The sequence below is a fragment of the Agelaius tricolor genome, unplaced genomic scaffold, assembly GCF_023055355.1.
Source record: "Agelaius tricolor isolate 1412-34295 unplaced genomic scaffold, bAgeTri1.0.p SCAF_30, whole genome shotgun sequence".
Classification (NCBI taxonomy): domain Eukaryota; kingdom Metazoa; phylum Chordata; class Aves; order Passeriformes; family Icteridae; genus Agelaius; species Agelaius tricolor.
Genome location: NW_027269290.1, coordinates 6,700,258 through 6,712,853, shown reverse-complemented (window position 1 = coordinate 6,712,853; position 12,596 = coordinate 6,700,258). Strand labels below are relative to the sequence as shown.

The 12,596-nt window shown below is 56.2% G+C and overlaps 1 protein-coding gene across 2 annotated transcripts; it reads left to right on the top strand.

The window, feature by feature from the left end:
• The first annotated feature begins 24 nt into the window (after positions 1-24).
• On the top strand, positions 25-11,731 carry TBC1D22B (TBC1 domain family member 22B). Of its 2 annotated transcripts, XM_071450508.1 has the most exons (13): positions 25-204; positions 3,910-3,966; positions 4,879-5,198; positions 5,983-6,162; positions 6,637-6,707; positions 7,093-7,221; positions 7,620-7,685; positions 8,531-8,645; positions 9,096-9,202; positions 9,516-9,591; positions 9,875-10,002; positions 10,234-10,329; positions 10,692-11,731. In XM_071450508.1, exons 1-13 carry the CDS (start codon positions 149-151, stop codon positions 10,818-10,820), a joined length of 1,530 nt encoding a protein of 509 aa, XP_071306609.1. In that variant the 5' UTR covers positions 25-148; the 3' UTR covers positions 10,821-11,731. The 2 variants fall into 2 exon arrangements, with proteins under 2 accessions (XP_071306609.1, XP_071306611.1); XM_071450510.1 differs by lacking the exons at positions 25-204; positions 3,910-3,966 and adding an exon at positions 4,330-4,533.
• Positions 11,732-12,596: the final 865 nt, after the last annotated feature.

Genomic DNA, 12,596 nt, shown 5'->3' with positions numbered 1-12,596 from the left:
CGCCGCGGGCTGCGGGCGGGCGGGCCTGAGGCGGCTGCGGGGGCCGCGCCTTGCTCCGCGCCCCGCGCCGCGCCGGGGCCGGCCGGCCGGGGGTCCCCGCTCCCCGCCCGGGGCTGGCCGGCCCGCCGCGCCCGCCCCGCCCTCCGCCATGGCGGCCGAGAGCGGCAGGCAGTTCTGGAAGCGGAGCGCCAAGCTGCCGGGCAGGTGAGCCCCGGGAAGGGGTGCGAGGGCCGCGCCCCCCGCGCTCCGGCGGGGAAGGGGCGGTGACCCCGCCGGGTTCGGGGCTGAGGGTACCCCGGTAAGGCTCGGGGATACCCGGAGGATCTGTCCCGGCTGCGGGGCTGAGCTGGCTGGGGTTCCTCCCTGGAATAGGGGGGTGCCGGGGCCCCCCCAGGCTGTGGGACGGGGGTTTTGCTGTGGAAGGTTCAATGTGTGGGGGACAAGGGCAGGGTCAGAGCTGCTCCCTCCCCTGTGGGACCAGGCCGGCGGTGTGGGGGCTGCGGGGACCCCTGTGTGCCCCATGGCAGGCAGGGTGGAGGGATCAGGGTGCCTTGGAGGCCTCTTGGGGGTAGGCTCAGAGCCAGGGCTGGGCCATCTTCCTTTCCAGATACTGAAAAAACTCATCCTTCCGAAGTCCTGAGGGGTGTCGGCTTGGCTGGCAGCAGCTCTGTCCCAGAGGGGTGTCCCTGCTGAGGCATGGAGCCCCCCATTCCCCTCTCCTGTGTGGGATGTCGCTCCTGCTCAAGGGGAAGGACTGTGAGGGCTCTGCTTGTACCTCCCCTGCCTCAGTTCCTCAGGCTGTGATGCCCTGGTTCCTCTCAAGGCACCTCTCAGGGATGGGAGAAACAAGTGAAATGTGTGATTGCCATGGTATTTAGGAAGAAGAGGCTGGTGCTGATGAAGGAGAGGCTCTCTATACCGCCTTGGGAGCAAGGCTGACATGGAAAGAGGGCATCAGACTCTCTGTGGAGGCTTCTCAAATGCTTTTCCTACCTGGTGCTCCTCACTTTTGCTCTCATTTGCCTTATCTGAACCCTGCCCTTCGCCTCCTGGGGTATGGGTGCAGTCTGAAATGCTTAGTTGGTTTTAAATCCTGCTGGGCCAGTTAAATATCTCTTTCTAAAGTGTTTTCACTCATGTGCTTGTCACTGTGCAGCTCCTTCAGGTTGGCTGGACAATCCATGTCTGTGTAAGCAGAGGGAGAGCACGGAGCTCTCTGTTCCTCCTCTGCTGCCCCTGTGGGAGGACAATCCTGTGCTTTCCCTGGGTTATTTCCCGACTGCTCCTGCCTCTTACCCGAAGGTGTCAGCCCTGCTCTCAGCTGGTGGTCGTGGACAGCGCCTCTCTTCTCCTTTTGGTGACTTCTGAGCTTTTCCTTGGAAGCACAAACCAGGTGAACCGGTCTGGCAGCCAGGCCTGCCCCAGCCACTCTGCAAGGGGAAGGTTTTGGCAGTGCTCCCCCCTTCTCCTGCCTGCCTGGCAGGTGTCCTGCACCCAGGAGCCTCCTTCCTCCTGAGTGCTGCCTGTTTCCAGGGACAGTCACCCACAGGCCTCAGCAGCCTGACCCCAGCGTGGAGGTGGGATGTCCTGCATCCATGGTCACCAGACATCAACCTCCCTTTCTTCTTTTTAGTCTGAGCTTTGAGAGACCCTCCTGTGCACATTCTTGGCTCTCTCCTTTCTTTCCCCTGGCAATCTGGCAGAGAGAGGCTTTGTAGGGGGGACTTGGTTACTGTGTTAGTTTCCTTTTCCATGACACTTTGTGTGTTTGGTCACTTAGTTGTATTAGCTTTTATTTGCTAATAAAGTTTATTAGCTTTTCGTCCCTGTAGATTAAGGGTGGATTTTAGGTATAAGTTTAGAACTGGTAAATGCTGTTTTGTTTTTCCAGTGCTGTCTTTGGTTTTTTGCACTGGGAATTCTCTGCCTGGTAATTTTCTAGGGATGTGTTGGCTGAGTGCTCTGGCATGTTGTCCTCTGTGATGTGGTGTTTATTCCTTCTCTTTAGAGAGATGGGCAGCCAGGGTCTGCTGGGGTTATTTAGATGCTGTTTTAAAAGGGGACAAACAGCCTGCTGGAAGTAAATGTGTTGTGTGTCCAGAGGGCAGTGGTGTTTCATGCTCTGCTCTGCTGCAGGGTCAGTAACCCACACCCTGTGATGATCCTGGAGGTGTCACACAGGGAGCACAGCCATTGTCCCTCACACCATTGGTCACTGAACATCCAGGGAACAGGAAATGCCTGTCCCAAAGAGATTAAACTGGGACAGAACTGGGGATTCATCCAGTCAGGCTGGGAGCCCAGCTTAGATCAGCTTGAGGTTCTTGTTGGGGAGTGTGGCTTGTAAGGCTTCAAAAAGAGCTGTGTGCAGGGGGGACCCTCTGCCATTGTATCAAACACTGATCCAGAACCCCAGGAAAGGGTTCCCTCCCTTCCCCAGCACTGGCTGCTCTCCCCTCCTCTCTCTAACACATCCTTCACTGGTCTTGTGAAGTCCAGGCCTTCCCAGGTGAATCAGAGCAGTTCCCCTGTGGGTCCCTGACAGGGAGGAGGAACCTTGGCTGGACATCCTGGGACGCTGAGCTTGGTTCTGGGCATGGGAGAGGCTCTGCTGGCTCCTGTCCTGCCACAAGTCACTGGCAAGCAATGCTGATCTGGAGGGCTTGTTCTTCTTACTCCTAATCATCTCTTTGCTATGTCCACCCATGGAGGTGCCTCTGCTTAATTGCAGTCCTGACTTCCAGGTGCTCATTACTCATCACACTCTGTCCTAGGCTTAATCCTCGATGGATAAACTCAGGGAGGACTTCCAGCCACGAGGGACAGCCCCTGCAGTGGTGAGCCCACCCTGGCTGGGCTGCTCCCCCAGGATCTCTCTGTGCTCTGGTTGTTTCCAGCCTCTTCCCTGGCTCTCTGCATCTCTCCCCTGCCAGCTGGACCTGTTGCTTTTGCATCCTCAGCTTGTTCCCAGCTGCAGCAGGCTGCCATCCCTCCCCTCCATGGCTGGGCCTGCTGGTTTTACTGCCGGGCACCATCTGCAGCTCCTAGAAACCAGGCCAGCTCTATTGACCCAAGAGAAGCTTGTTCCTTGTGTGCCAGCTCTGAAAGGGCCTTTGTCTGTGCCATGGCATTGCAGGACTTGTTTTCCAGAGGTTGTTTCCCAGGGTGGGGTGGCTGGGAATAGTTCCTCTAATGCAGGTGATAACTCAGGACCCCTGTCTCACCTCCAGAGTCTGTAAAAACAGTGATGAGCGTGGTTTTAGTAGCTCCTCTCTGAGGTGATGCTCCCCTTGTAGGGCCTGGAGCCCTCAGGCTCCTTGTCCCAAGGAACCAGGGACCAAGATGTGGTGACTCATTTCAGGCCACATAGGAAGTAATTGATTAAACCAGGATTTGGACCCGAGTCAAACCACGTATTGTTACCAGGAATTCCTTCTCTGTGGCATTGGCTGTGATCCTGAGAGCCAGCATGGGCTTCAAACCCTCGAGTACATTTATGGAGGAGCCCCAGTGTCACTGCCTGGGGTCCTTCCCTGTCCCACAGGGCCTGGGAGGGTGAGCTCCCCAAACTGGGGAAGAGAACAAATGTCAGTGTGTGCAGCAGGTAGACTGAGACACCTGGACATGTGGGGTGGTGCAGGAAAGAGCAGAGCTCAAATCCCAGCTCAGGCTGGACCGGGCCTAGGAGTTCAAACAAGGCTTCTCTTTGCTACTGCAAACAACAAATCTTCATCTGCATGTGGCACTTTGGATCTAAGGCTTGTAAGTTAGAAGGGTTCTGAAGCTGCTTTTGGGCTTTTATTCAGCTCCTGATAGCAGGCAAGAAGCATGACCCCAGTTTAGGCTGAGATTATTTGTAGGACCGCTTTTTACAGCATTTTGGATTTCTTTCTTTCCCCCTCCGTGCAGCATTCAGCCTGTCTACGGAGCACAGCACCCTCCACTGGACTCCCGGCTCACCAAGAAGTAAGTGTTGGTCTCCTGGAGATGCAGCCACCAGGCCTGGCAGCTCTGCAGTGGGTGGAGGTCTCCAGCATCCCTGCTCTGTGAGATTGCAACAGAGAAGGACAGCAGTGCAAGGGCTGTGGTGCTGCCTTGAGCTCTGTGAAAGCCTGCAGGGAGAGCTTATCTGCTGGTGCCCTCAATGGCCAGAAATCCATACAGTAACACCCACATCAAAGGAAATAGATTTTTTTTTAGCAGTGTCTGATCCTTCTGCTCCTCTTTGGAGCTGGAGGAATTAAGGAAAGGAAGGTAAAGCTGCCCAGCAGCTACAGGGCTGGAGAGCTGCAGCAGGAAAAGGCAGAATTCCTGCTCTGAACTGCCTCCTTGTCCCTGTCCCGTGCTGGGTAGTGGGGAAAGTTCCCTGCTGCAGGTGGTGGACTTTGGCTCCTGCAGCTAAAGAGTAAATTCCTTCTGTGCCTGAGGAAAGAGCCAGGCTGGTCTGGCTGCTGGGAACAACTGCAGCTGTTTTGGGAGTGTCCATGGAAGGAGACCTGCTCTGTCTGCCTCTGACATGCCTCTCTCCAGGCTGTAAGACCTTTCTTGGGGTGTTGGGTGTTCTGTGTAGGGTGGGGGAAGGCAGAGCTGGAGCAATTGTACCTGTCTCCCGTTCTCCCTTCTGAGCCAGGCAGGCTGGCACCTGTCCAGCTGTGTGCTGCCACTGTGGCCTCAGAGACTGCTGTGCCAGCAGCCTGTGACAGCCACTCCTGACAGCAGGCAGCCCAGAGAGACCGAACATCTCCCTTAGGTCTGGGAGGAGGAACAGGGAGACTGGGAGAAGGGATTGGCTGGTGGGAGTGAGGGCGTGGGGAAAGGAAGGGAAAGGAGATGAGCTGCTCCCACAGCAGGGCTCTGATCCTGCTCCTCTCCTCACAGCTTCATCAAGGACCGCTCCAAGGCCGGCGGGCTGCCCATGAAGAGCAAGAAGGCCTCCAGCTTCCACGAGTTTGCCCGCAGCACCAGCGACGCCTGGGACATCGGCGACGACGAAGACGAGGACTTCTCCTCCTCCTCCTCCTCCTCCTCTTTGCAAACTCTGAACTCTAAAGTGGCCAAGGCCACGGCAGCACAGGTCCTGGAGAACCACAGCAAGCTGCGGGCCAAGCCCGAGCGGTGCCAGCCTGCCCTCGGGGACCTGCCCACCAACTGCAAGGTCATCAAGTCCAGCAGCGAGGCCCAGCTCTCCAGGACCTCTGGTAAGGGCCACCTTCAGGAGCAGCCTCCTGCTCCAGTGCTCTCTTGCTTGGCCACTGAACTCAACTGCTTCTTGCTACTCCCAGTATGGGCAAGAGGCTGTGACACAGCCCGTAAGCACAACAGAGGCTTTTTCTTCTTTTGGTATCCTGTACTCCAAGGAGCCACTTTCAGAGGCCTGGCTTTAATGCTTGTGTCCTCAGCTGCTCAGTGTCTGCCCCAGAGTATTCCATGCTCTGGGTGCTGAGTCACTTTTGAGATCTGTTAGGTTCTTGCTGGGACTTGCTCACTGTTTGTTTCACAGTGGTTTGGTGTGCTGCTCTTAGCAAAGATCTGGGTGAGGTCGTGTTGACACGGGGAATTGGGCAGCAGCAGCCCCTGCTCACTGCCTTGCCTGCCTGTGCAGTGAGAGTACCTGAGGAGGTGGCACTGGCAGCCCATCAGCTCCTCTCTCTGCACTGGCAATCAGCTTGGTTGGTGTTTGCATCTGGTGAACAGAGCAGATCTAAATGTTAGTTGTGCCTTGTCTCCTGTGTCCTACCCACGTGTGGAGGGAAGTCTGGTCCACTTGCAGCCAGGTGTTTGGATGCAGGGGGAAGGAAGGGAGGCAGAAATGGGGGGAAGTGGTGCAAGAGGCTCCACAGATGCCTGTGAACTGCTGATCCATTGAAGTGATGCTGTTCTGAGGGATAGAAGGGTGGAATCTGCAGCCACTGTGGGGGTGAGGTGGGGTTGGAGAGGTGGAACCTCCATGCCCGGCTCAGTGCAGCCTCTGCTCCTTGCTAGAGGAGTCCTGTGTGCGGAGCCCCCTGCAGAAGCAGCAGTCCCTGCCCCTCCGGCCCGTCATTCCCCTCGTGGCTCGAATCTCTGACCAAAACGCCTCCGGGGCTCCCCCTATGACCGTGCGGGAGAAAACGCGCCTGGAGAAGTTCCGGCAGCTCCTCTCCAGCCACAACACCGACCTGGGTGAGTGGGGCACACTGAGGGTGGGCAGGGCAGGCCAGAAGGGGCTGCTGCCTGCATCAGGTCTGCTTCAGGGTGGAAAGAATCACTGCCTGCAGTTGTACCGCATGGGTGTTTGCAGGAATCGCCCTGCTGGCAGATGGTGATGTCCTCCAACCCCTCCCTGTCTGTCCCCAATCATTCTCCATCTTGCACATGATGGTTGGGATCACTGGGGGCTGTCTCTGCATGAGAACTGAGGTCCTGGCCCATTGGTGACCCTGCAGCTCCCTGTTCTGTGCCCAAGGTGGGCTGAAATCTCCTCTGCTGTCCTTGCAGCAGACCCACATCCCCAGTCATTGCTAGTGTGGGAGCCTTCCTGGAGGCTCATTGTGTCCAGAGCCTGCAGGAGCAGACTGGGCTTTCCTCTCCTTCTAGGTGTAGTGGTGCCTGGACGTGCCTAGGATCTAATCCATTGCCACCACTGTCCGTTTGCAGATGAGCTGAGAAAGTGCAGCTGGCCTGGTGTGCCCAGAGAGGTGCGGCCTGTGACGTGGAGACTGCTGTCAGTGAGTACCAGAGCCTGGGAGGGCTGTGCCCCTCAGGGACAGTGCTCCTACACCTGCCTGTGTCCCATAGCCAGCTTTGCTCGTGTGTTCAGTGCCCAGCCTCCAGGTGAGCTGTAGGCTTTTTGATCAGGGAGTCCATTGCTGCATCCTCTTGGAGCTCAAAGCCCAGGCCGGTGTGGGCACTGCCTGGTTCACTCCCTTTTGGAGAACTGAATCTCATGAAGTTGGATTACTCCAGGCTCAGGGCTGGGAAGGCCAAATTCCATCAAAGCTCTCTCCCCATCTCCTGAGTTGTGTGCCTGGTGTTAGTGCACAGCTGGCAGAGTGGTTTCAGGGTGCTGAGGAAGCAGAGGAGGCTCTGCCTGAGCTGAGTTCTCCCAATCAGGGTTACCTCCCTGCCAACTCGGAGCGCCGCAAGCTGACCCTGCAGAGGAAGAGGGAGGAGTACTTTGGCTTCATCCAGCAGTACTACGACTCCCGCAACGAGGAGCACCACCAGGACACCTACAGACAGGTGGGGACCCTCCTCCTGCCCCTGCTTTGGGAGAGCCCTCTCCTCCCTCTGGCTGCTGCTTGTCCCCATGGGGGGGTCATGCAAGGACTTGCTCCAGCTGTAGCAAGGAGGAGTCTTCTCTTTGGGGAAAAGGCACCGTGGTTCTGTCCTTGTTAGTTTAAGTTTTTCCTAAACTGATCTAATTTAGGAAAATTTCAGCTCTGAACTACCTGCCTGCACATTAGCAGAGCAGACTGCAGATGAATTTTTCAGTACAGCTGTCATCCAGTAGCCCTCACTGTGCTTGTCAGCTCTTGCCTGGGGGAACACTCATGGTGGATTCCCCTCTGTTCACCTGTGACAAGTTACTGTGCCCCTGGAAAGCACAGCTGGTGTGTGTAACCCACCTTCTTTTCCAGATCCACATTGACATTCCAAGGACCAACCCACTCATTCCCCTCTTCCAGCAGCCCCTCGTCCAGGAGGTAAGGGGGCTGAAGCTCCTGCCCTGCACTTGCCATGGGATGTGTGTGTGGAGTGAGGCCAGCACTGCTCCTAGGGATTAACTTGGTGGGGAAATTTCTCTGCCTGACAGCTCCTGATGCAAACACCTCCTGGAACTGTCTGGTCTTGTCCCACGTTTCTGAAAGATATCAGACTTGGAGCTTGGGTGTTAGGAGATGATCTCTGCTTTGGCAAGATGTAGCCAAGCTGGTAAAAAACCTGAAGCTTTTGAGACAAATTGAAGGCATTTGAACCAGAACACAGGACAGTTCTGTTTTGCTTCAAAAGCTCTTTGATGGGAGCACCCTGGGCAGGAGTGGGTTCAAGAGGTGGCCAGGAGGTGTGGGCACCTGTCCTCTCTGCAACCAGGCTCAGTGTGTGTGTGTGGTGTGTCAGAGCATGGTGTCCATGGGGCTGGGGCAGTCTGGGAATGCTGGTGGCTGTGAGGGAGGCTGCCCTGTTGGGAAGTCTCCTGCTCTGTGGTGCTTTTCTGGAAGTTCTGTGCTGATACCTCATCTTCCCACCTGGTGTTCAGCCAAGGAGGCTGCTCTGCCCTGTCCTGTGGATATTAAGCCGAATCTTGAAAAGTTGGGTCTGCATTTCTCCAGGCAGAGGTTTTGATGAGGAGCCTGGACTGTCTTGGCTGGCCTGCATGTGGGATCTGTGCATGGCACAGAGTCTCTCCTAGGACTTTCATGCTTCCAACATTACCCTACTGCTACAGAAGAGCCTGTCAGTGCATGGTCTGCACTCCCTGAGCTCAGCAGTTATGCTTTTCTGCCTTCCCTTCATGCATGGCTAATGCAGGTACCTGGTTCTTCCCTAGATTTTTGAGAGAATCCTGTTTATCTGGGCCATTCGCCACCCAGCCAGCGGCTATGTGCAGGGCATCAATGACCTGGTCACCCCCTTCTTTGTTGTGTTCCTCTCTGAGCACGTTGGTAAGTGACAATTGCTGCTCTGAGCACTCCTGACAGGGGATTTGAAGTGGTGTGAAATGCTGCCATGAGGAGAACTTGCTCTGCTGGAGAAGGGGATGATGTGCTCTTCCTTCAGAGTGCCTGGGCCTGGCTGGAGTTGTATTTTCACCTCTTGCTGTATCTCTGCTGTCTGGTTGCTTGCCAGGATTTCTGAGCCTCTGAAACTGGAAATGGGCCAGCTTAGCCCTGTTATTGATCTGATGCAATGGTGTGACAGCAGCGTGGTGGGTGCTCTCCTCCCAAGGAGAAAAGGGAGGGAACTGCTGGGTCAGGAGGGCCAGACCTGTATCTCCTGACTTGGAGAGTGCTGCAGTGCCTCCTGCAAAGCTTTGGCCTGATAAAGCCCCTGGGATTGTCCCATGTTCTTGGTGTCTCCCATCTCTCTGATGCTCTCCCCTCTCTGTTTTGCAGAGGAGGATGTGGAAAACTTTGATGTGACAAACCTGTCCCAGGATGTTTTACGGAGCATCGAGGCTGACAGCTTTTGGTGCATGAGCAAGCTGCTGGATGGGATTCAGGTGAGCCTCTGGGGCCACAGGAATTCCTGTGTGGTTGTCTCCTCTCCCTGTCTGGGTGAGTATTCTGCATGCTCCAGCCTTAGGGAGGTTTTGCTACTTTGGTGACTTTAGTTTCTTCACTGAATCTGTGAAATCCTGGGGAGATGGCTGCTGTGGTGTCCAGATGGCCCCGTCCTGACCAGGAACTCACAGCAGGCACAGTCCTGGGGCTCAAGAGCCCTGGCTCCTTGGCTCATGAGAATCTCATCCCAACTGTCCAGCTGCTGATCTGGGTTTGTTGTTCAAGCTGCTGACTCAGGGCCTCTCCCCACAGGACAATTACACCTTTGCACAGCCAGGGATCCAGAAGAAAGTGAAAGCCCTGGAGGAGCTGGTCAGCCGGATCGATGGTAGGTGACACGGGAGTGTGGTCAGGTTTGTCACTGCAGAGGGAGAGGCCTCCTTGGGGACAGCTCTCAGGGCAGGGGTGGACACTTCTTACAACACTCATGGAACCAGAGCAGGGCAGGGTCAGCCAGAAACCCCCTGCTAACAGCACAGGGTGAGAAGAGAAGGAATTTGGGAGAAAAATACCTCAGCCTGAAAGTGTGTGAAAGCCACAGTGCTGTGAGCAGCGTGCAGGAGCTGGGGCACTGTGAGCCCCAGGTGTGTAAGTGAAATGTGCTGTTTCAGAGCAGGTACATAATCACTTTAGGAAGTACGAGGTCGAGTACCTGCAGTTTGCCTTTCGCTGGATGAACAACCTGCTGATGAGGGAGCTGCCCCTGCGCTGCACCATCCGCCTCTGGGACACCTACCAGGTATGCAGGCTCCTCTCAGCTCCCTCCTGGCTTGTCACTGTCACTTGTGTCCCTGTCCCCGCGGGGACAGAGCTGTCCTGGCACCAGCTGGGGTGCTGAGGGAAACAAAGCAGTGTGGCCCCGGGATGTTGGCAGCCAGATGGGTGATGGGTGGCCCAGTAGGACATCTGTGTCTGGGGGCTGTTCTCCAGCTGAGCTGCAGGAGTTCACCCAGAGTTTTGCTGTCCACAGTCAGAGCCAGAAGGATTCTCCCATTTCCACCTGTACGTCTGCGCTGCCTTCTTGATCAAGTGGCGGAAGGAGATCCTGGATGAGGAAGACTTCCAAGTAAGAGCCTGAGGTTGGGGTTGAATCCCTGGGGAAGGGAAGTAGAGGGGAGGGAATTGCTCTGGTTGGGAGCCCAGTGTGGATATAGACATCCCATTCTAGCTCTGATCATAGTGTTTGCCCTCCTGTGTGCAGCTGTAACCCTGTAACAGCACCCTTATTCCAAGGGGCTAGGGATGCTTCACTGGTTCAGATCTAGACCCAAGCACATCTTGATGTTGTCCCTGAGCCTTTCAGACCTGTAAGTGTGGTGAGCAAAAGTTACTGAGCGCTGCTGCCACTGCTCAGGCCAGCCCCAAGCCTGCACTGGATCTGTGCTCTGCCTTCAGCCTCTCCAAACTAAGCATCTTCCCCTCTTCCAGGGCCTTTTGATGTTGCTACAAAACCTGCCCACGATACACTGGGGTAACGAAGAGATTGGGCTGCTGCTGGCTGAGGCCTACAGACTCAAGTACATGTTTGCAGATGCCCCAAACCATTACCGCCGATAGGTGCCCACACTGGCTCCTCTCTGCCGCGCCCGCCCCTTGTCCTGGCCCGATCTGATCACTGTGGCATTTTTGTCATCCCGGCTCCTTGGACACTCCAGCCAGCAGCTGCTCTTTGCTGTACAAAGCTCACCTGAACTCTTGTCTTAACTCTGAACGTGTGCCTGTCTGCCACTCCGTGCGCCTGGATGTGCCATTTTGAGGACTCTCAGTATTTCACTCCGTGCTGGTGGCTCACGCCAGGAAGGGAGGCTTTGAGGGGCTCAGAGAGAACATGGGGGAAGCTTTACAGAGAAACTGAGCCAGAGACCAAGCCCTCCTCTCCTCTCCACTCCCTGTCCTGGGCTTGTCTGGCTGGGACCACGTCAGCTTTGCTGCCTCCTGTTGCCCTGCAGCACCTGCCCCATCTGCTCCCTCCTCTCTTCTGCCACCGTTTGCGCCAAGTCCCAGATGAAAATGCCTTATAGAGACCTGCCTGGCCGCAGAATCCTTCCCCACCAGGGTGGCAGGGCAAGAAGTTTCTCTCAGGGCCTCCCTTTGCTCCGAGGGGCCAGAGACCCCCCCCCCCCAAGCACTTTGTGGGTTCACAAGAGAATCCCTCGTGCCTGCCCTCCCTCCTCGTCTCCTTCCTCTTGGCCTACCTCTCCCCCAGGGCAGCAGGGCAGGCACGACGGGGCCACGAGCACTCCATGCACACCCACCTGCAATGCCAGCCTGGTGGAACTGCTGCTGACTGATGTTCTGTGAGTACAGCCCCATCCAGCTGTGGGGAAGGCACAGAGGGGGTGCTGGTAGGGGAGCAACATCTCTCAAAAAACCTCCTGACAACGTCCCCACTCCTCCGAGGCGTTCTGTGTATATTGTGTTCTTGTGTATATGGGTCAAAGATGTACAATATATGTCTTTTCTTTGTAGCAGATTTTATATTTATAACATGAACCCCTTGTTCTCCCCATCCTCTCCACGCCTGAGAAGGATGCCTGGCTCTGGTGGTATAGGGTTTTGAACCAGCCTGCAGTGCTGGCTCTGCCCGAGGTGTGACACAAACCCAGCTCAGGGTTTGGGCAGTGGAGGAGCTGGGAGCTCCCAGCAGAAGCAGGGGAGAAGCTGCTGGAGCCACAGGGCTGGCAGTGCCCCCAGGCCCTGCAGGGCAGGGCTGTGCCAGGGCTGCTCTGCAGGGAGGAGCAGCCCTGGAAGCAGCAGTGGCTGTCCCCAGCAGCCCAGGCAGCTCTCCCTGCTGTCCCCCACAGCCTCCCCTCTCTGGGTGCTGTTACCTCCAGCAGCTGGGGCTGCCTCCAGGGCCATTCCCTTCCATGGGCAGCACCTCTGTGCTGGGCTACATCTGGGAGGGCTGAGGGGACAGATCTGGGCCAGCCTGGGCTGCTCCCAGCACTCCTGCAGGGCCACCAGGGCTCTCCTGGCAGGGCTGGAGCATCCCAGGCCTCCACTCCTGTTCCCAGGGGGGAGAGCAGCAGGCAGTGAGGCCTGGCCAAGCATGAGACAGGCAGAACCTTGTTGCCAATAAAACTCCAAACAGTATCTCAAGAAATCACTTTCCTAAGGTGGACTTGTTTTTCTCAGGCATTTGGACTTTGTGTGTGCCTTTTGTTGCTTTTCTCTGAGAAAACAGAGTGGTCCTTAGTTTAACATCAACTAAAAAAAGGAAATAATTAAAAAAACTCCACACAAACAAAAAAAAACAAAAACCCTACAAACAAAACCAGCACAAGATGGGGCCTCTCCATGCAGCAGCCAGGGGAGGGACACAGGACCTGGTGG

Excerpts from the sequence above, each read along its gene's own strand:
- TBC1D22B (XM_071450508.1), top strand. The coding sequence starts at position 149 with ATGGCGGCCGAGAGCGGCAGGCAGTTCTGGAAGCGGAGCGCCAAGCTG. Across the intron at positions 205-3,909 it reads AGCGCCAAGCTGCCGGGCAG|CATTCAGCCTGTCTACGGAG; the intron begins GTGAGCCCCGGG and ends CCCTCCGTGCAG. Across the intron at positions 10,003-10,233 it reads GCCTCTGGGACACCTACCAG|TCAGAGCCAGAAGGATTCTC; the intron begins GTATGCAGGCTC and ends TGCTGTCCACAG.